This window comes from Callorhinchus milii, unplaced genomic scaffold, assembly GCF_018977255.1.
Source record: "Callorhinchus milii isolate IMCB2004 unplaced genomic scaffold, IMCB_Cmil_1.0 Scaffold5, whole genome shotgun sequence".
Lineage (NCBI taxonomy): Eukaryota > Metazoa > Chordata > Chondrichthyes > Chimaeriformes > Callorhinchidae > Callorhinchus > Callorhinchus milii.
This window is the reverse complement of record NW_024704746.1, coordinates 52,552,885-52,575,266: the sequence shown is the minus strand read 5'-3', so window position 1 is coordinate 52,575,266 and position 22,382 is coordinate 52,552,885. Positions and strand designations below refer to the sequence as shown.

Here is a 22,382-nt window from a genome sequence, read left to right as displayed (position 1 = left end):
ATCAGCATGTTTCCAGCCCAATGAGGAAGGAAGCAGTGCTGGATTTAGTTCTGGGAAATGAAGTGGGGCAAGTGGAGCAGGTTTCAGTAGGAGAGCATCTGGATAACAGTGATCAAATATCATTAGGTTTAGAATAGTTATGGAAAAGGACAACAATCAATCAAAGATAAAGACCCTCAACTGGAAGCGGGCTAATTTCGGTGAGCTAAAAAGGTAGATTGGAAAGAAAGATTGGCAGGTAAGACAGCAAACGAACAATGGGAAGCCTTCAAGGAGGAGATAGTTTGGGGACAGAACAAATACATTCCCACAAAGGCGAAAGGTAGCACAGTCAAACCTCCCTGGATGACTAAGGAAATTGGGATTAAAATAAAACAGAAAACGGAGACTTATGACAAATGTCAGGTCCAAAACACACAGGATAATCAACTAGAATATAGGAAGTACAGAGGAGAAGTGAAAAGAGAACTAAGAAGGGTGAAGAGATTGTATGAGAAAAGATTAGCAGGAAACATGAAAGGGAACCCTAAGGTATTTTATAAGCACATCAAGAGTAAAAGGTTATTCAAAGGTAAGGTGGGTCCAATTAGAGACCCAAATTAAATCTTGTTGAGGCAGAGGGCATGACTGATGTACTAAATAAGTACTTTGCAACTGTCTTCACAAAAGAATACGATGCAACTAATGCCACAGTATCGCAGGCGTGTGAACAGAAATTGGATATGATAAAAATCAACGATACTAAAAAGACTGTGGGTGTTCAACATAGATAAGTCATCTGGTCTGGACGGGATACATCCTGGGTTGCTGAGGAAAGCAAGTGTGGAAACAGCGGGTCACAATCTTTCAATCCTCTTTGGACACTGGAGTGGTGCCAGAGGACTGGAGGGTTGCAAATGTTACTCTCCTGTACAAAAAGGGGCAGAAGGATAAACCTGAGAACTACAGGCCAATCAGCCTAACATCAGTAGTAGAGAAACTTCTGGAGACTATAATCCGGGACAATATAAATTCTCACTTAGAAAAATGTGGTTTAATAAAGGACAGGCAACACGGATTTGTTAATGGAGATCGTGTCTGACAAACCTAATAGAATTTTTTGATGAAGTGACTGTGGATGAAGTTAGTGCAGTAGACGTAGTTTATCTTGATTTTCAAAAGGCATTTGACAAAGTGTATTAATACCCACGGTATTAAAGGGACTGTGGCAACATGGATCCAGAACTAGCTAGGAGATAGAAAGCATAGAGTGGTAGTAAACTGTTGCTTTTCTGACTGGAGGGAGGTGTGTAGTGGTGTCCCACAGGGATCGGTATTGGGACCACTGCTCTTTCTGATCTATATTAATGATCTGGACCTGGATATAGGGAACACAATTTCCAAATTTACGACGATACTAAGCTAGAAAAAGTAGTTAATGGTGAGGAGGATAGCACCAAGAGGACTTAGACAGATTGGTAAAATGGGCAGAAACATGGCAGATGAGGTTTAGTGTGGTGAAATGTGAAGTGTTGCATTCTGGTAGGAAGAATGAGGAGAGGCAGTATAAGCTGATGGTACAATCTTAAAGGGGACAAATGAACAGAGCAAATCTCTGAAGGTGGCAGGACAGGTAGATAAAGCTGTTAAAAAAGCATATGGGATACTAGGTTTTATAAATAGGGGCATAGAATTCAAAAGTCAGGAGGTTATGTTGAATATTTATAAAATGCTGATTAGGCCTCAGTTGGAGTACTGCGTTCAGTTCTGGACACTGCACTTTAGGAAAGATGTTAGGGCATTGGAGAGGGTGCAAAGGAGGTTTACCAGGATGGTACCAGGAATGAAGGACCTTAGTTATGAGGAGAGGTTAGCGAAACTAGGATTATTCTCCCTAGAGCAGAGAAGATTAATAGGGGATTTAATAGAGGTTTTCAAGATCATAAGAGGATTTGATAGGTTGAACTGGGAAAAATTTGGGTCAGTAACTTGAGGACACTGATTTAAGTTAGTTGTTAAAAGAAACAGAGGGGAGGTTAGGAAAAGTGTTTTCACCCAGCGAGTTTTTCGGATCTGGAATGCATTACCTGAAAGGGTAGTGGAAGTCGATTCAATAACTTCTTTTAAGAGAGAAGTAGATGGGTATTTGGGGAGGACAGGATTGCAGGGCTAGAGAGAAAGCGGGCCAGTGGGATTGAGTTGGATTGCTCTTTTTGGAGCCAGCGCAGACTCGATGGGCCGAATGGCCTCTTTCTGTTCTGTATGATTCTATGATAAGTGACTGAAAGCCTACACTGGTGGAGCTTGATTATATGGTTCATTTAATCTGTACCTCTCCTATATTTACCTATTTCTGAAAGACATTTAAATGACATTTGTAATTTTTTTATTATGTGAGAAGAATGATGGTGGGATACCACATCATGTGGCATTTTGCTTTTGAGCAGCTACTAGCGCTGATTTGCTCTCAGCTCTCCAAAGGACTCAGTGGATGAAGACTGCAGCAATAAGCCAGATACGCCACATGTTTTGATCTTGGATTGTGCTGAGTTAGCTGACCTCAGGTGGGGCAGAAGTTGGGACACCTTTGGCAAGTGAGAGGCACAGTCAATGTCCAATTGGGCAAGGGAGGGCAGCATTCTTGCTTCTCTTATAATATTTTGTTATGAACTAGAAAACAATAGTTTCTTGCTCTGTGTGTTATTGAATGTTATGTGATTTGTGGAGTACTGTAGCATAGTGGTTAGTGCTTTCACCTCACCAGCGAGAGAACCGTGTTTGATTCCCATTCGGGGCGAATCCTTAGGCAAGTTTTCTTACTCCACACATCTTTGTTTACCTAGCAGTAAGCAGGAACCTGGTTGTTAATCGATTTGCGGATTGGTTTCCGGGGATAATAATCACTCAAAAAATATATAATAATTCAGTCACTAAAAATCTACGATTATTTGTGGGACACTGCAGTGGGCAATTGGCTGCTGCGTTTCATCCACAAAATATACAGTCAATTCACTTTTTAGTATATTCTGTGAAGTATTTTGAGACATCTCAATGGCATAACGTGCTAAATCAAATCCAAGTATTATTATTATTTGCACTGATGCGAAATTTCTCGTCTGTGATCTTCCAGCACCAACGGCTCCTTGACATGTTGGATGAAGAAAAAGTGACATTGCAAGATAGAGTGAAGGAAGCCTTGGTGGAACAAACACAGGAACACAAGGTACGTGTTAACACTTTATGAAAGCTATTTTTTACTTATTGTATACCAGTTTTTGTGTTTGACATTAGTTAACCAGAGTAATTGATTGTCTGATGCACTATTTACAGGAAATACTGGAAAAAGGTTTAGTTGAAGAAAGGCAACGAAGCAAAGAGACTGTGGAAGCAATCATGAAGGTATTTTTTTCTTTAAGGGGATGAAATGTTATTTATTTTCAGATTAACAAGCAAAATGCAACACATGTCCATCGGTATCAACATGGGGCTTGGTGTCAGTGAAGTGAACCAATAAGATAAAAGGCACAACAAAATCAAACTTTACATCCTTTTCTTTGCATGCCATGCTTGACTGCCCTGCAGTCATTTTGCCCCCCCCACCCCATCTTGGCTCCATCCCCAGTTTGGGTTCAAACCCAGTGCCTTTAAACATGCTCTGAACATTTGTTGTTGTCATTGTTTCTTACTGACTCTTTATCTTCCATCACTTCCCTCCTCCTGCCCTAATACCCGCAAACTGGAGACAGTGATAAAAAGAAAATGCAAAGGGAATGAAAGACTGAAATCCAGGCTCCCAACTCTGTCCTCTTTTATTTGAACTCAGTATTTAGTGACTATAACTTATTAGTAATTGGAAAAGTAATTTGAGCCTCAGAGGTGAAATAAGTTGAGAAGCGAGAAATTAACCTTTTTTTAAATATCATTGGATAGGAGGAATAAACTTTATCTGCCTTGCCAATCTTGCACCTCATCATCCATTCAGCATCAGTACTCAGTGAAGATATAATAATGATAATTCTTGCGTTTGATTTAGCACCGTATCACATTGTTGAGATGTCCCAAAGCTCTTCACAGAATATATTGTAAAGTGGATTGACTGAAACATGGCAGCCAATTGCACACAGCAGTGTCTCACTGGATTGAGTGACCAAATTTCTTCTGAGGGAAGATTAACTCGATCTGTCAATCGATTAACAACTGCGTTCCTACTTACTGCTCAGTAAACAGAGGCGTGTGGAGTAAGGAAACGTGCCTCAGGTTTTGCCCCACCCGGGAATCAAACCCGGGTCCCCTTGCTTGCGAAGTGAGTGCTCTAACTAGTACGCTACAGGACTCCCTTTTGAAACGAAGGCTAGTGATATACTGATATGTAGACCCATGGAAATTTAAATTAATATTACGAGTGCAGAGTAACAATTAATGACTAACCTCATCACTTACTTTTGGGTAATGGTATTGCTGTCACGTTTGACGGATTACACAATTTGCTGTACCCTTGAAATTGTAGACTGTCTCAGTGGTTGCCAGTGGCAGCCATTTTTCCACCATCACACGCTTGGTAATATTTGTAATAAGAAAAGTTTGCATTATTGGCAAGGAAGGGACAACAAAATTTTTGAAACATCGCTTTCCAGATTTGTAATCTGATTCCTGTTGAAGTTGGCAGGCCTTCAACACGTTTAGTTTCTGAACGTACAACATTTGTTACTCTGATCTTTTATTTAGCATACGGTCATGAATTTTTATGTGGTATTATATTTGGTTTAAAGTATCTTTTGATAATTTTGTTTTACAAAAGTTCTTTTTGAACAATGCTCTGTTACATAGGAAGAAAAGGAAATCATTAAGGAGGCTGTTTTGAAAGCCGTGCAAGAGGAGAGGGAAAGGATGGAAAAGATCCAGTCGGAGCAGAGAGAGTTATGGGAGGCTGAGCACCGGAAGGACCAAGAAAAATTGGAACAAGTGATCCAGCAAGCTTTGGCAGAAGAGAGGAGCAAAAGCAAGGTAAAGAGTAACCGGAGGCCAGAAGCTTAAAATTTGAAGTGAGAATCAGAATTGTTTTTAACTCAAAGGATCAATTGGGAGTTGCAAAAGGAAGATTTTTTTTAAAAAAAACCCTGGGGAGAAAAAGGGAGAGGATTGGAAGAATTTATTCTCCCAGAAGGTTTTCAGGGAATGGAGTGATTTGACATTTGTTGTTGGACCAAGTTGATTGGGGTATTTAGAGTTGGATACGAACAAGGGTTGGAAAGGCTATGAGAGAGCATAGGGAAAAAGCAGGGAATTGGGATTAAGATGGATGGCTCTTTGGAAGATCAAACACCAACATAAAAAATTAGGCCATACGACTTCTTCCTGTGTCATATGTAATCATAATTAATCTTCCATTTGACAGAGCATATTTTATTTTCACATTGTTGAAACATTTGCAAATGCTTCACAATTTACTGTAAAAACGTTTGCAAGTGTTATCACAGATTTATTGTAAAATGTAGTGACTATGTATTTTTTAAGCAAACGTGGCAGTGAATTTGTGCACCACAAGCCATGAAGTGAATGACTAATTGTCTGGGAGAAACCTGGGAGACTATTGGCCAAGACACTGGTGAAACTCCCTTCTGTTTTCAAATTGTGCCATGGGAACTTTAATGTCGGTTTAACTTCACATCCAAAAGACAGCAGTCCAACAATGCAGCACGTCCTCAGCACTACATAGAACATAAGAATTAGGAGCAGGAGTAGGACATTCGGCCCCTCTAGCCTGCCCCGCCATTCAATAGGATCATGGCTGATCTGTTCTAACTCCACCTACATTGGAGCATCAGCCTTGACAATGAACTCAAAGTCCTTATTTGAGGCTTGAACCCACAGCCTTCTGATTTAGAGGAAATAGTGCTACCAGCTGAGCCGGGCTGACATTTCTGTGATCCATTCACTCCTCTTGCTACTGGGCAGGTCACTTTGTTCCTATGATGAAGCGAGGGCCTGTACTAAGGTGCATTGTAAGTTTGTGCAGAATTGCCCTGGAGGTGACATTGTAAGTACAGGATATGACATTTGCATCTTGTGTTGATTTTTAATTCAAACAAGGCTGCTTCCTGTCATCCATCCCAGCATCGTCGTTGTGCTCCCACTCTGGAACTCCATCCCCAGAGTCCTTCCATTTTACCCCCTCCTCTCCCACCTTCAAAAACCCATTTTAAAACCCAGCTCTGACTGCATTTGTGGCCACCTTTCCTCTCTTCAGCTCCTTCCCATGTTCGGGCTCTGTCAGTTGTATGAAGTGCATTGCAACATCCTCCCGAAGTGATAGGTGCATATATATGAGATTGCTGTTTATTGCTGAATCACATGTAAATAATTTTTTCATCGTCTGCCCTTTAATTGCTTTCTTTTGTTGTTATCTTGCATGTGTGCCTGGCTGGGTTTGTTGAACATTAATGGCCTCCTTTTTGTTTCTTCGTTAGGAAGTGACAAGGGAAGCGATAAGGCAGGAAAGACGAAGTAGTGAGAATGCGATACAAGAGGCTGTTCAGAAAGCTAGAGAGGATCTGCTGGAATACACAAAAGAGCAGAAGCGAGTGAGTAAATTGGCAAATATTCTACTCACCAGGTGTGAATTTGGATTAATGACTTTGTTCTCCTTTACAGCAGCCTATTTAATTTATTTGAACATTTTTAACATATCATTTGAGTGATGAAGTATGTTTTTGAGTTGCCGCACAAGGCAAAAACATCTGCATGCACTGGCACTGTCAAGGGCAGAATGTTTTGCCAGGTGTCTGATTTTTCTCCCCCTTCCCGCCAAACTCAGGAGATTGTTGAAAACTCAGTGAATACAAATCCGAGGGGAAAACAACATTCCAGAGAGGCAGCAGGCAAACTGGTTGGCTGCAACATCCCCTTCCCAATCATCACACACAGTGGTTTGAAGACTGGTTAGCATATTGGGAATAACAGATGTTTGCAACCACTTAAGCCCTCACCTTGAGCCATGTTGGCTCCAGAGGTCTTCTGTGCTCTGTGACTGTTGAGTTAGGGGAAAAAAAACTGTAAGTGTTGTTCATTGTCAGTGGTGTTAAATTGCTCAAGTTACCCACTGGAGATATCATTTTATTGTGTTCTCTTGGATTTTCATTGAATGAAATACAAGTTTGGTCAAATGCGAACCTTAACCATTAGTAAAGTAAGCTGTACAATCTGGAAACCTGCAGGCTGTATCTCAAATTTCAAACTCAAATGTCCCCTCTGGTGTCCTGATTTACAGTCCTCCAGATAAAATTGGTCAATCTCTTCACGAGTGTTTGTGGGACATTGCTGTGCGCAAATTGACTGCTTCCCAAATACACAGTCACTATACTCAACAAGAAATCCTGTGAAGCACTTTGAGATGATCTCCCGATATGAAAGGTGCCTTAGTTCCACAGCTACTTCTCTCTCTCTCCCTCTCTCCATTGCCAAATCTCCAGCCCAGCAATATGACTATGACAGTAATAAAACCAGAAGTCTCTGGGAACATTCAGCAGGTCAGGTAGAATCTATGGAGAGAGGTAACGTGAGTAAACTTTTCAGGTTGATGACCTTTCGACAGTTCAGACAAAAGGTCGTCTGTTGTTATTTCAGATTTCCAGCATCTGCAATATTTTGCCTTTTGATGATAGTGCAGTACAACAACAACCTACACTTATATAGTGCCCTCCACGCAGGCTAACGTCTCAAGAGTGCTTAACAGTGGCAGAGCCTGACTCCGAGCCGGTGGTGGGTGGGGAGGTGGCTGTAAGCACGGTCAAAGAGGAAGGTCTTCAGGCGCGACTTGAAAAAGTGGAGAATGGAGGGAAGCTGGAGGGATTGAGGGAGAATGTTCCAGAGTTTCGGGGCGCAGGGGCTGGAAGTGCGACCCCTGATGGTGGAATCTTGTTTCCTCCCAATCCTCCCTGGATTGTTCCATATATCATCCACTTTGTTCAAACAAATTCATTCCGAATGGACTCTTCACCTTCTGTTAAGCATATAATTAGGGTGTAGATTCTCTATCGTCCTTAAGGATCTTTAATACTTCTATAAGCTGTCCCCTGAGGCTAAATGGAGTTGGCCACATTGCCTTTGAAGTTCATGAGTGGTACAGAAATCTACTATTCCACAGACGTCATTGTTTGTATGGTGTTTCATTCTCTGCTTGTCCCTTCTTTTCCACTGAGATATGGTTTGTTTCTACTGTGCTCCACAGACCAGCAATATTCTAAGCATTGTGATTGTGATTCACAATGCTTATAATATGATTCAGCGCCTTGAGACGTCCTCCCCACGTGAAAGGCACTATACAAATGTAATTTTGTATTGTATTGAAGTGCAGTCATTCAGCCATCTTCAGAACAGGATGCAGAGTCTTCCTGGTTAAGTGTGTTTCAAGTTGTCCAGGAAAGCTGTTGTACTCTGGAAATGCAGCTTCAGACAGCAGTGCAGAAGGGGCAAGTGATTAATGCTTTTACTGCATCACTGCTCACATTTTCTTTCTATGTGATCTTTGACAAACAGACCAAAACGACATTTCAATGTCTGCAGAATTAAATAATGTTGATCCCATCACCAGAGCAATGGCAGAGAAAATGCCCTGTTGGAAGTTTGAGGTGATGATTTTTATGAGTTTGATTTTCACCTGAAAAGCTCTGATTAGCAATTTTTGGATAGCAGGAGGAAGGGTTCTAAGATGCAGAAGGAAAGCATTGATAGCCAGAAAATCCTCAAGACATTAAGCCTCAGACTCATTGTCTTGAACGTTTAAGACTTAGACATGCATATTCCACCTGGGTCTAGATTTACTCTATTTGTATTGCATTTAGAATTTTAGGAGTCCAGACTTTTGACAAATTTTCACGTTCAGCCTTAATTTTCAAGTTTATTATTTTCCATTAAGTTTATTTTAAGAACAGCAAAAAAGGCTTCAAAGTTGCATTTGAATTCAACAATTTTCAAAATTCTAGACGTCTTAAAATGCTACATAAAGAGTAAACACAGACCCATGTGGATTATTTTCGTGAATTTAAGTATCCATCCTTTGGATGAGATGTTAAACCGAGATCCTGTCTACCTGTTCGTGTTCAGATGGACGTTAAAGATCCCGTGCCACTATTCAAACACAGAAGGGAGTTTCTCCCAATGTCCTGACCAACAATCCCCCAAATAAAAATTGGTCACTCACGCCATGGCTGTTTGTGGGCTATTGCTGTGCGCAATTGGGTGTTTCGCTCACAAAAATACACAGTCATTCCACTTTACAGTATAATAATAATAATCATTGCATTTGATATAGTGTCTTATCACGTCATTGAGACGTCTCAAAGCCCTTCACGGAATATACTGTGAAGTGGATTGACTGTATATTTTATGAGTGAAATGTGGCAGCCAATTTTGCACAGCAGTATCCCACAAATAGTCGTGGATTGAGTGACCAAATTATTATTTTTTTTTGAAGGGATTAATATTCCAGGAAAGTGATCCACCAATTGTCTTAACAACCAGGTTCCTACTTACTGCTAGGTAAACAGAGGCACGTGGATTAAGGAAACTTAACTCAGGTTTAGCCCTGCCCGGGAAGCAAACCCGGTACCTCTCGCTTGCGTGAGTGTTCTAACCAGTACTTTACAGGACTCCTTTTTGAAACAAGGCTAGTGATATAATGAAGTGTAGACCCATGGAAAGTTAAATTACTACTAACTGCATCTTCCTCTCCTATAGAATGTAGATAATTTCTGACTTTCTTTAGTTGGTTTTAATGAACATTTGAAAATTTTATATATATATATATGTGTGTGTATATATCCCGTGAAAATGTAATTATATCCTGTGAATGGCTTTGGAACTGCTCGACGACGTGAAAGGTGCTATATCAAATGCAAGGATTATTATTATTATTTCCCATTGAATTTCCTTAGTAATGTGCATTAGGCTTCAAGGTTTGCCTACAAATTACACATGACAGCAATTACCTGTGGAGCTCTTTCAGACATGCATTTTCAGGAAAATGTATCTATCAAATGCAACAATCATTATTTCAATGCTACGTGAAAAAGTGACAATTATCGTTGAAAAATAACAATTAATATCCTGGACAACAATGCCCCAGATAATAGTTGGTCTTTCACTTTGTGGCTATTTGTGGAACACTGCTATACACAAATTGGCTGCCAATTTCACCTACAAAATTCACAGGCATGACATTTTACAGTGAAATTCCTATAATTCAGCAGACTATAATTATAATTTATGGTAAATCCTGCTAAGTGATTTGAAATTTCAACGATGAGATAAGGAGTCATATCAAATGCAAGGATTATTAATAACACTAGGTTTCTGTGCTGTTCAATTGAAGGGGCACTGAGCACCTCTCTATCAGGACTATGCTACACCACTTTTAAAGAGTTATAAATTCCTGCAACGCAAAATCTCATCAAGGATTAGCAATGGCTGCCCGGCCAGCCTATTAAATGCTATTAAAATAACGGCATTCAATATATTTCAGCCTTGCTACAAAGCTGCGCAGATATTTTTTTCCACGACAAGTATTTTTGATTTAAGTCGTGGCCAAGATATTGCAGTAACTCCTGTATTTATATCTGCAGAGTGGTGAATGCACAATAAAAGGTGGAATGCTAGCTGGGAACATTGTCGGGATAGAGTATTATTCCAAGGAAGGCTGCTGTAATTGGTGTTGTGGGGGTTAGCAGTTCTGCAAAGGCTACTATACATTTTAATTTATCATAGACAAGTTCTATCAAATTATTTTCCTGACCTGGGTCTGAATCTGGTGTTTTCTATTCAGTGGACCTCTCCCAAAACAACATGAGAGTGATTTGGACAAAGAAGGTTCTTCATCCCATTTGGTCTCATCCTTACAGGATTCACACCTTACTTACTGTCCAAGCATTCCTGTCAGTTTAAGATGAGTTTCAGGCGGTCGTGTGAACATTTTTTTTCATGAATGGTATTTCTTTTTATTTTCAAGAAAGTAAACCAGTAATCACAATAAAGAAACAATTGAAGCTGCCTTGGTGCAAACCTAGTGCAAAAACTTTTCCATTGAATTGAAGTGCTTCTCTCCCTATATCTACTCAACCTATAACAGAATAGAAATAAGTAGCAGCCACCAAACCGTCAAGACAAAAGGTGATCCACTGTTCCCGAATTCCTTCAAGCCTAATTCACCAATGCTTTCCCCAGCCCCAGAGGATGACCAAAATTTTGAATTAATGCCCCCTTCTCTGAACCATGCAGTTCTCCTGCGTATTCTGACCCAAATTGGATGGTGGAAGTCACATTCCTTCAGAAAAAGGTACCCCATTTTGTTTCCCTGGACTGTTTGTGCTTAAGAAGTGGTCCCACGCTGTACCACTGTTGTCCACACTGCCTTGGTTATATTACAGGACAACAACAACTTTACATTTATATAGGGCCTTTCAGTTCAGGAATACGTCTCAAAGCACTTTGCAGGATCCTACTTAGGAACATAGGAATTAGGAGCAGGAGTAGGCCATTCGGCCCTTTGAGCCTGCCCCGCCATTCAGTAAGATCATGGCTGATCTTCTAACCTAACTCCATCTACCCGCCTTATCCCCATATCCCTTAATCCCTCTATCCTTTAGAAATCTATCAATCTCAGTCTTGAATATGTTCAAGAACTGAGCACCTTCTGGGGTAGAGAATTCCATAAATTCACTACCCTCTGAGTGAAGAAGTGTTTCCTCAACTCTGTTTGAAAAGGCAGACCCGGATTCTTAAGACTGTGACCCCTAGTTCTAGATTCTCCTACCGGGGAAACAGTCTCACGCTGTCTATTCTGTCAAGCCCCATAAGAATCTTATGTGTTTCTGTAAGATCACCCCTAATTCTTCTATATTCTAGAGAATATAGGCCTAGTTTACTCAACCTACTCAAGTTTACTCAAGGTGGAGGGATGGAGGGAGGGTGTTCCAGAGTTTGGGGCCGTAATGGCTGAATGCATGACCTCCAATGGTGGAGCGAGGGCGTGAGGGACAAGTAGGAGGCCGGTGCCAGTCAAGTGAAGGCACTGGGTGGTGGATTGGGGTGTAAGAAGATCAGAGAGGTAGGGAAGTGCCAGGGAATGAAGGGATTTGAACACGAGTGTGAGGATCTTGAAGTTGATCCATTCGGTGATGGGGAGCCAGTGGTACCTGGCCTGAACTGGTGAGATCGGGGTACGGAGTTTGGTCCAGTTAAGTATGCGGGCAGCAGAGTTCTGAATGAGCTGGATTTTTTGAATAGTGGAGCTGGGGAGACTGGCGAGGTCCCTATTAGTACATAGGAGTCCTGCAGCTCAGTGGTTAGAGCACTCGCCTTGCAAGTGAGAGACCTGGGTTTGATTATGGTCAGGGCAAAACCTTGGGCAAGTTTCCTTACTCCCCATAATAATAATAATAATAATAATAATCCTTGCATTTGATATAGCGCTTTTCACGTCGGGGTGACATCCCAAAGCGCTTCACATGCTTGATAATAATCCCTCAAGAAAAAAAACAATAATAAATTGGTCACTTCAATCCATGACTGTTTGTGGGACGCTGCTGTGAGCAATTGTCTGCCGAGTTTCACCACAAATATACAGTCAATTAACTTTACAGTATAATCTATGAAGCGCTTTGAGACGTCTCGAAGACGTGAAAAACACTATATCAAATGCAAGGTTAATATTAACCTATCCTCATAGGTCAACCCCCTCATCCCAGGAACTAACTTAGTGCATCTGCACTGCACCCCCTCTAAGGCGAGTATGTCCTTTAAATAAGGAGACCAAAACTGCACACAATATTCTAGGTGCGGTCTCACCAAGGCCCTATACATTTACAGCAAGACCTCCCTACTCTTGTATTCTAACCCTTTTGCAATAAACACCAACATGCCATTAGCCTTCCTAATTACTTGCTGTACCTGGAGTCCTGTAGCTCAATGGTTAGAGCACTCGTTTTGCAAATGAGAGACCTGGGTTTGATTCCTGGCAGGGTGAAACCCTGGGCAAGTTTCCGTATAATAATCCGTCAAAAAAAAACAATAATAAATTGGTCACTTCAATCCACGGCTTTGTGGGACACTGTTGGGTGCAGTTGGCTGCCGCATTTTGCCCACAAATGTACAGTCAATTCACTTTACAGTGTTTTCTGTGAAGCGCTTTGGGACGTCCTCCCGACGTGAAAAGCGCTATATCAAATGCAAGGATTATTATTATTATTATTATTCTGTGAAGCGCTTTGAGATGTCTAGAAGACGTGAAAAGCGCTATATCAAATGCAAGGATTATTATTATTACCTGCATACTAACTTTTTACTATCACAGGTTTTGAAATTGCTGTTTGCGATTGTTAACTTCAATCATAATTGTTGAAACATCTGTTTCAGAACATTACAAATGTGAGATGGTTTTGTACACGTGGTAGACCTCATTACAGGGTCCAGGCCAGTGTGATTTTACAGCAGGAAATGGATGCACATCAGGCTTCTCACTTCAATAACTTGGCTGCAGGAAGTGATAAAGAATCACTTCCAAACAATATAAACGAGTGGAAGGCAACTTGAAGCAATTTTGAACCATTGTACTTGTAGGATTTAGGAGCTGTTTTCTCATACACCCGGATTGGTCACAGTGCTGAATCTGGTGTTGTGTGTCAGATAGTTGCTGTATTTATGCAAGTTGCTGTCATAGTCAGAGCTAGTGATTCCCATTGAGATTCACAATCAAGTCTTCAGCCTCTGCACCCCTGCCCTCTGACAATATTACAAAATGTCTTTGCCTTGGTTCCTCCCTTTTTCACTCCCTGTCTTGAAAACCTTCTGACAACGTATAATAACAATAATCCTTGCATTTGATATAGTTCCTCATCATGTCTTCGAGACACCTCAAAGCGTGTCACAGAATATACTGTAAAGTGAATTGATTGTATATTGTGTGGGGGAAAATATACATATCTCTTTGACCATGTCTTCAATCAACATCTTAAATTCTATAATTTCTGTTCAGTGCTTTGAGATGTTCATCCTACATAAAAGTTGACATGCAACTCCAAATTGTTGTCTTGGCGAAATCCCAATTCAATTTTTTTGTCAGCCACATACAGAAATCCATCACCATGCTTAAGATCATGCTAAATTTCTAACTACATGAGGAAATTTCCTTGTGTCTGCAATGGAGTACTCCTTGTTGGACTGGAACGCACACACCATGAGCCAATACTTTGGGACCTCAAAGTGAAGGTTGGGGTCTTGCTGTAGTTTAGCCAGATAAAAATGCACCATGCCACAGTGAATGTCAAGCTTTGTGCTGCTTGGCCAGTTCGGACCACCTGACTCCTTCAAGTTTTGTTGATGAGCCAGGCTGGCTGGTCTGTCATCCACAGTGCTTGGAAGTATGGCACACCTGCCTGGCTCAGGAACTTGACTACTTAGATCATTTCAGACTATTACATTCCATTGTCAGGCAGGTCATTCAGGCCCAAAAGAGATCCTGGATTACCTCTCCCTCTTCCCCCTTTCCCCCCAGCTCCTGAACAAGAACAGTAATTTACACTAATACAGGGCCTTTCATATTGGGTTAACGTCTCAAAGCACTATCCAAATACTGAGTGGGAGTTGAAGCTGGCAGCCCCAGCTTTTTGGAAGTGGCCAAAAGTTCAGTTAAAGAAGTTGGTCTTCAGGTGGGGATTTGAAGCATAGAGGGGATTTGGGGGGATTTCCAAAGAGAGTTTTCAAAGCAAGTGAAGGTGCTGATGATGTATAAAAATGTGTCAGTTGGTTGCGCTCTTGCATCTGGATCAAAGGTTTTGAGTTAAAGCCAAATATCATTTCTTCAAGGCTGTCAATTCAGTACAGCGCAGCGGAAGGGCATAAGAGTGTTGTATTGTCCGAGATAACTTCCTTTGGATAAGACATTAAACCGGGATCCTGTCCGTCTGATTTCAAAGCATGATTTTATAATAATAATAATCTTTGCATTTGATACAGCACCTTATCACATAATTTGATAAGTCTCAAAGCGCTTCACAGAATATGTTGTAAAATGAATTGACTGGCCAAAATTTTGTGGTCAAAATACAGCGCACAGCAGTGTCCCACAAACAGTCATGGATTGAGTTAATTTTTTAAAACAACTAACAGCCAAGTTCCTACTTACTGCTGGTAAACAGAGACATGTGGAGTAAGAAAACTTGCCTTAGGTTTCGCCTCATCTGGGAATCGAACCGGATCCTCTCACTTGGTTGATTTGAAAAGAGAATAATCACCAATAATCATCCAGATAAAAAATAAAAATGTAGCAATTCACTTCTTGGTTATTTGTAGATCCTTGATATGTGCAAATTGGCTGACACGTTTGCTTTTGGTCACTTCACAGTAATTAGCTGTGAAGCACATTGATATGCTTAAACATTTCAGGCTCTGTATCAAATGCAAAGATTTAAGATGAGCAAATCAGCATATGCATATAATAAAAGAAAGACGTCCTCTTCTACGATTCTGTGATTATAGGCTGGGTTTTATTTCTTGAAAAGATACAAACTGACCTATCGTCTTCCCAGTAGGGAGAAATGTTGGGCAAGTTTCCTTACTCCACAAGCTTCTATTTACCTAGCAGTAAGTAGGAACCTGGTTGTTAGTCATTTGGCGGATTTCTTTTCCGGGGATAATAATCCTTAAAGAAAAAATAATTTGATCACGCAATCCACAACTGTTTGTTGGACACTGCAGGACGCAATTGGCTGCCGCGTTTTGCCCACAAATATACAGTCAATTCACTTCACAGTATATTCTGTGAAGCGATTTGAGACGTCTAGAAGACGTGAAAAGCGATATATCAAATGCAAGGATTATTATTATTATAAAAATCTCAATAATCAACATGTTAAGCCCACAAAATTCTAATTGCCAATTGTAGGCTAACTTTGTGAAATTATGTACATGTTCAGAGGAGCAGTAGATGAAGAGGAGCACTTAGTTTTATCAAGCAGTTTACCACTCAGTTGATTATTTAGTAAATTCTGAACCTCAGTGACCAGCAGAGATCCACAAAGAAGCAGTCTAATTTCAGATATTAACAAATCAATCATTCACCAGTTTTCTTTGTTTTTGCAGCGCTGTGTGTTATTAACCTTTGTAAACGTACAAATTCAATTTATTTAACAAGTGAAAAGTAATTTCTGAAAGAACGCAGTCAGAGTTTGAAGCATTGAAACTGAAGCGGACTAATTTGTTTTGAAGCTTATAATTTGCTGTTATCTTATAAATAGAATAAAGTGGGATGGTCTAAATTGGAATCTACTTTCTGATCTGAAAATATGTCATTATGATGTGCCCCAAGGGTTAATTGTGCCTTAAAATAGGTCATCATTGTGGACGGAGAACAAACCCCATTCCAAATAGGATTTAATTAAACTGCAGCCTCACAGTGGTTCTTAATTTCTCTTGCTCTTCCTGGAGATACCCATCTGAGTCCTTAAAAGCTGATGGTTTTAATAGTGGATTTTGTGATTACGTATTGCCATCAAAACAGCAGACTGTAACAAGGATTAATTAAATTCTAACATCCTCTGATTTTCCACTTTGTTGGTGTTTTTATCAATTGTGCAGTGAAGCTCAGTCTAGTTCAAATCAGATTGACTGAAGTCCAACAAACTAATGGGAAAACTGGACTTAAAATAATTACTACTGATGCTAATGTCATGACTCGTGAGTTCCAAATTTGATGACAAAGAAAAACTAATATCATCTTCACATTGCAGAACAATTTGAGACATTTGCTCCTGTTGCTAACACCCCACTCCCATGGTTTACAATCAGGAACCAACTCCAGTTCCTGGAAGGATCTGGCCCTCAGATTTACCAGGTCTTATCCTACTGTCTCAAATTGATTCTCTTGAAGCGCCTGTCTACATGCTAGCAACATTGAACTTATGTGGAACATGTTGAGTGCACATAGAATTTGTTTATGCCTCTTTTAACCTTGTTATTAAAAAGTCTGATTCAAAAACAGCTGAGAGGGAGATTGCAGGATGTAGGCAAACAATTAACTGGTCTGCCTTTACACTACATGGGGTTTGGCATTTTGAGCTTGGTAACGCTCTGTTTTCTTCTCATCTCATCTGAACAAGATGGGTTTTCTTTATTGACAACAATATAACTTTGCATTGGTTATCCCAGCAAAAAATAGCCCAAATCATTCTTTTCAACCAAGTTTGTCAGTTGGTTCTTTTGCCAATGTTCGACTCACCACGATATTTTCACATTCATTTTCGGTTGACTCTTTCAACTTCATCCACCTGCATGGCTTTTCTTGACAATTTGTCCTAGACTATACTGTGGCTCAGATGTTTTGTTTTTCTGAAGGACTTAAGAAAGCATGGAACAATAAAAAGATATTTTGGCCATCAAGTCCAGTCACTTACATGTATTACCCAAATGTGCCTTGCACATTCACTCCACTTGCTCTATCTCTGAAGAGACTTGCTCAGTTCCAAAGGCAGTCAATCCACAAATCTCATTATTCAATCTCCACCATTCAGCTCATGACTCCTTCCCTCAATATGTTCATCTCAGCCAAGCCGGAAGTGGACAGGTTGTTAGGGGGTCAGCAGGTCAGAGAGCTGGGAGGGGGCAAGGCCATGGAGGGCCTTGAAAGTGAGGACGAGGATTTTGAACTCTATCCTCTGAAGGATGGGGTGCCAGTGGAGCTGGGTGAGGGTGGGGGTGATGGGGACACGGAACCTGATGCAGGAGAGGACATGAGCTGCAGAGTTCTGGATGATGTGCAGTTTGTGGAGGGAAGAGTTGGGGAGACCGACAAGGAGGGAGTTTCCGTAGTTGAGCCTTGAGGTGATGAATGCTTTGAGGGTTTCGACGGCTTGAGAGCTGAGCCAGTGGCGGAGTTAGGCAATGTTACGGAGGTGGGGGAGAAAGGACAGTTTGAACAAGACACCCAGGTTCCTGACTGGCTTGGTGAGGTGGAGTGTGGAACCATGGGTATTGATGTTGCCAGTGCTTGAGGTATGGAGGTGTTAGCGCGAACCAATTGGGAGAGCCTCAATTTTGCTGACACTCAGCTGCAGAAAGTTGGCTCTCATCCAGGACTTGATGTTTCTAGATAGTCTGTCAGAATGTCAGTTGTTCTGGAATCGACGGTGGAGGCAGAGAGTTAGAGTTGGGTGTCATCCGTGAACATGTGGAAGTTGACCCCATGCTCTGCGGATGATGTCACCAAGGGGGAGTATGTAAGGGTTGAAGAGGAGGGGACCGAGAACAGAGCCCTGATGAACGCCATACAAGATTGTGCGGGGACTGGAAGAGAAACATTGACGGATATATTCTTTAATTCTTCAATTCAGTTCTCAAGCAGATACTTACCCAGATAATTTGAAGAAGTTAATTGATACAGCATCAACAGCATTTGTTGAGCGTCTGTTACACATAATCATAGCTCCGGGAAAATATTTATTGTAATCTCTGGTCATGCTTGAGCTTTTGAATGTAAAACCTATGCCCTCAGGTTCTGGTCGCACGTTCCAAGCCAAATTAGCCTCCTGACATCTATTTAATATAAGTGTTGCATCATTTGAAGACCCGGATTGCATTTCCTCTTTTTTTCTAGAGAGAGAACAAATGCAGCTTTTGCAAGTCTTTGAATATGATCAGGTTCTAAGTCCCAGAATTATCTTGGTTTCCGTCCTCTGAATTCTCTCCAACACTTTGATGTCCTACTGAGGTTCTAGCCATTATACAATCCCAGGGACCATTTGTTGTGTATTAGATAAAGAGACTTAATGGTGTTCAAAAATAAATGATTTCTGATCAGTGTGAACTTAATGAAAGAAAACAGTTCACAGAAGTGAATTGAAGCTGGTTAACTCAATTCTTTCAAGTTAATGGAACTTTCTTGGTTCAAAATAATTAAGCTTCTTGCTCAATTTATAATCCTTTCTCCACTGGTAGCAAACCTTGTTTGTCGTACCCAACACCAGTTCCCAAAAGAGTGCCATTCTGACACAATCCTATGTACATGAAAATGTTCACAGTCCTGTGTACTTTCCTGTGTCAGAACATTTGTCCAGCGAGTTATCCAATTGAACTCATCTGGACAATATTTGAAAAGGGAGTTAGACAGTTGATTGAGAGGAATATTAAAAGGTATGGGGGAGCGAACAGGAGAGTGGGATTAAACCAGGGGGAGAAAACCACAGCACACTCTGGATGGGAAGAACGGACTGTTTCTGTGCTTTATCATTCTGTGATTCTGAATTGCAAGATCACAAGAGAGGTTTGGATGAAGAAGATCCATTTGATTTAATCGAACAGGAAACTCGCCCAACCTTCCATAATAATATAATAATAATAATCCTTGTATTTGATGTAGCGCCTCATCACGTCTTTGAGAAGTCTTAAAGCACTCCACACTGCTTTGGGTGAAAGCACTGTGAATTGACTGTACATTTTGTGGGCAAAACGCGGCAGCCAATGGCGTACAGCAGTCTCCCACAAATAGTCCAGGATTGAGTGACGAAATTATTAATTATAAAAATGTTTTTTTTTGAGAGATTATTAACCCTGGAAAAAATGATCCACCAATCAACTAACAACCAGGTTCCTACTTCCTGCTAGGTAAACTGGCATGTGGAGTAAGGAAACTTGCCCAACGTTTCGCCCTGCCCAGGAATCAAACCCAGGTCCTCTCACTCGTGAGGTGAATGCTCTAATCACTGAGCTACAGGACTCCACAATGTTGCAAGGCACTGGACAGAAGGGATTTGGACCTGAGCAGGGGGTTGAGATCAGGAGGGGTGGAGGGCAGGGAGTGTAGGGGTTGGAGGGTGACTGAAGGCACGGTCGAAGAGCAGGTCTTGAGACTTGCTTTCAAGGAGGCAATGAAGAGAGTAAGGGAAAGGGACTGTAGGATGGAGTTCCAAAGGGTGGGGGCAGGGTGACCACCGATGGTGAGGCTGGCCGGGTGGCGGACCTGGAGCAGGCCGCAGTCTGCTGAGCAGAGTCAATATGGAGTTAGTAGATCACAGAGTTGGGAAGGAGGGATGAGAAGCCAGGTGAGGGTGGTGGTGCTGGGTCACGGAGAGTACACGAGCTGCAGGGTTCTGAATGATCTGCAGTTTGTCGAGCGAAGAGTTGGTAAGGCCAACCAGCAGGGAGTAGGCATAGTTGAGTCTTGATGTGATGACTGCAAGGATGAGGGTCCTGGCAGAAATCATGGAAAATTCTTTCCATGAGACAAGCGGGCATAAATTCAGTATTTGTGACTTGGGATTATCATAGGGTTATCTTGGTATGGGATAATTTGCCAGGGATTGCTGATGGTGATAGGGATTTATTTTGTGATGATGGGGAAAACAGTTGATTGGGGAGAAAAGTTGATTGGAACATTTGATGAGAACACATAATAATAATAATAATAATAATAATAATCCTTGCATTTGATATAGCGCTTTATCACGTCTTCAAGACGTCCCAAAGCGCTTCATAGAATATACTGTAAAGTGAGTTGACTCTATATATTTTATGGGCGAAACGCGGCAGCCAGTTGCACACAGCAGTGTCCCACAAGCAGTTATGGATTGAAGTGACCAATTTATTATTATTTTTCTTTGAAGGAATTATTACCCCCGGAAAAGCTATCTGCCAATCGAAAAACAGCCGGGTTCCCACTAACTGCTAGGTAAACAGAGGCATGTGGAGTAAGGAAACTTGCCTAGCATTTCACTCTGCCGGGAATTGAACCCTGGTCTCTCGCATGCTAACCACTGAGCTACAGACTCCACATGCAGAGAAAGGGGGTATTGGAGGGAAAGGGAATTGGAATTAAAATGGACGGCTTCTTGGAGAATATGAACAGGAAACAATGGGCCAAATGGCCTCCAACTGTGTCATACTTTTCTTTGGTTCTAAACAAATTAAATGTTGAACTTGTTATTTTAGTTATGTTTAACTGCAACAGAGTCCAATAGTGTGCAGGTTCACCTTCAAGAAATGACGTGACTGTAATCAGAGAAAAAAAATGCACTGAAATGACTGCAGAATGCTGGATTCGCAGAACAATAAAGCTTTATTGTTTGGATGGCCCTATCCTTTGGCCAAGACGTTAAAACAAGGTCCCATCTTCCTGTTCAGGTAGAGTTCAAATATCCCATGGCACTATTCAAAAGAGAAGGGATGGGGGATTTGTTGGCCCCTGTACCTTTCTGGCCAACAACTCTACCACATAAAATTGGTCATTCACTTCTGGCTGTTTGTGGGACATTGCTGTGCACAAAACTGCCTGCCGACCAAACACATATTCAGGGTGACCGAAGGCAGGGTTTTGAGATGGGAATTGGGGGTGATGGGATCGCTCTCTTCAAATAATAAACCTTTTAAAGTGCAAACTTGTGATTTGTCTGACTCATTTTTTGGAGTCGTTATTAATGTGGGAAATTAATGTTTATGAATGTGGGAAAAACCACCACCCAGCTTCCCAGAATTGTCCAAAATGTAAACAGCGTGTAACAAAAAAAACGTGTAAGGATGTGTTAAGGCTTTTTTTTCTCCTACTCCATCTGTGTATCATAATGTTTCATGATGGTGTCTCTCACACATTAGTAATGATCAGTTGTCCAAGACACTGAAAGGGAGCTATGCCCAACAGGACTCCTTCTCAAGCGAGGACAAAAAGTGGGAAAACAAGCACTAAAACAGTGACAATTTAAGGGGTTGAAATAATAGATGGGAGAAATTGGAATAAAGGAGGCTGTTCAACTCGTTGAGCCCAGGCTAAATATTCAGCTATGTCCCGAAATCCAAATTCACTGTTATTTTCTATTGCTGCACAATATCTGCAGAGACGGCATTGAACTATACATTAACCACAGAAAAGGAAGAGAAGTTCATGATAATGAGTCTAGAAATAATACGTATATTTGATATTGAGCCTTTCACGTTAAAATGAATCTCAAAGCACTTTGCAGGATTTTATCATGATCTTGTATTTTGTAGGCTAACACGGTAGACAATTTACACACAGCAATGTCCCACAAATGGCCATGAAGTGAACAATTAATATTATATTGAGGAATGTTGACCAATACACTGGAAGAAATGTTTCTCTTTTTGAACTGTGCCATGGGATTTTTAACATCCAGCTGAACAGGCATATACAATACGAGTTTAACGTCTTATCTGAAGGTTGGCACCTTCAACAATGCAACGCATCCCTAGCACTTTATTGGAGTGTTGGTTTAGACAATGAATTCAAAGTCCTGATGGGTGGCTTCAAACCACAATTTAGGATTTAATATGATTATAGTTTAAAAATGTCCATTTTGGATATAAGAGCTGCCAGGTTTTTAGATCAGTAGATGGATGCAGACACCCCA

General features: G+C 41.1%; 1 protein-coding gene across 11 annotated transcripts in view; it reads left to right on the top strand.

Moving 5' to 3' along the window:
• The window catches only part of LOC103186228 (coiled-coil domain-containing protein 91), a 90,500-nt gene that overhangs the window by 53,216 nt on the left and 14,902 nt on the right, over positions 1 to 22,382 (top strand). For all 11 annotated transcript variants that reach the window (XM_042335380.1, XM_007905121.2, XM_007905120.2 and 8 more), the window contains 4 exons: positions 3,110 to 3,202; positions 3,310 to 3,378; positions 4,807 to 4,983; positions 6,447 to 6,560. In XM_042335380.1, the coding sequence (XP_042191314.1) occupies positions 3,110 to 3,202; positions 3,310 to 3,378; positions 4,807 to 4,983; positions 6,447 to 6,560 (453 nt within the window). The remainder of the gene's footprint in view (positions 1 to 3,109; positions 3,203 to 3,309; positions 3,379 to 4,806; positions 4,984 to 6,446; positions 6,561 to 22,382) is intronic.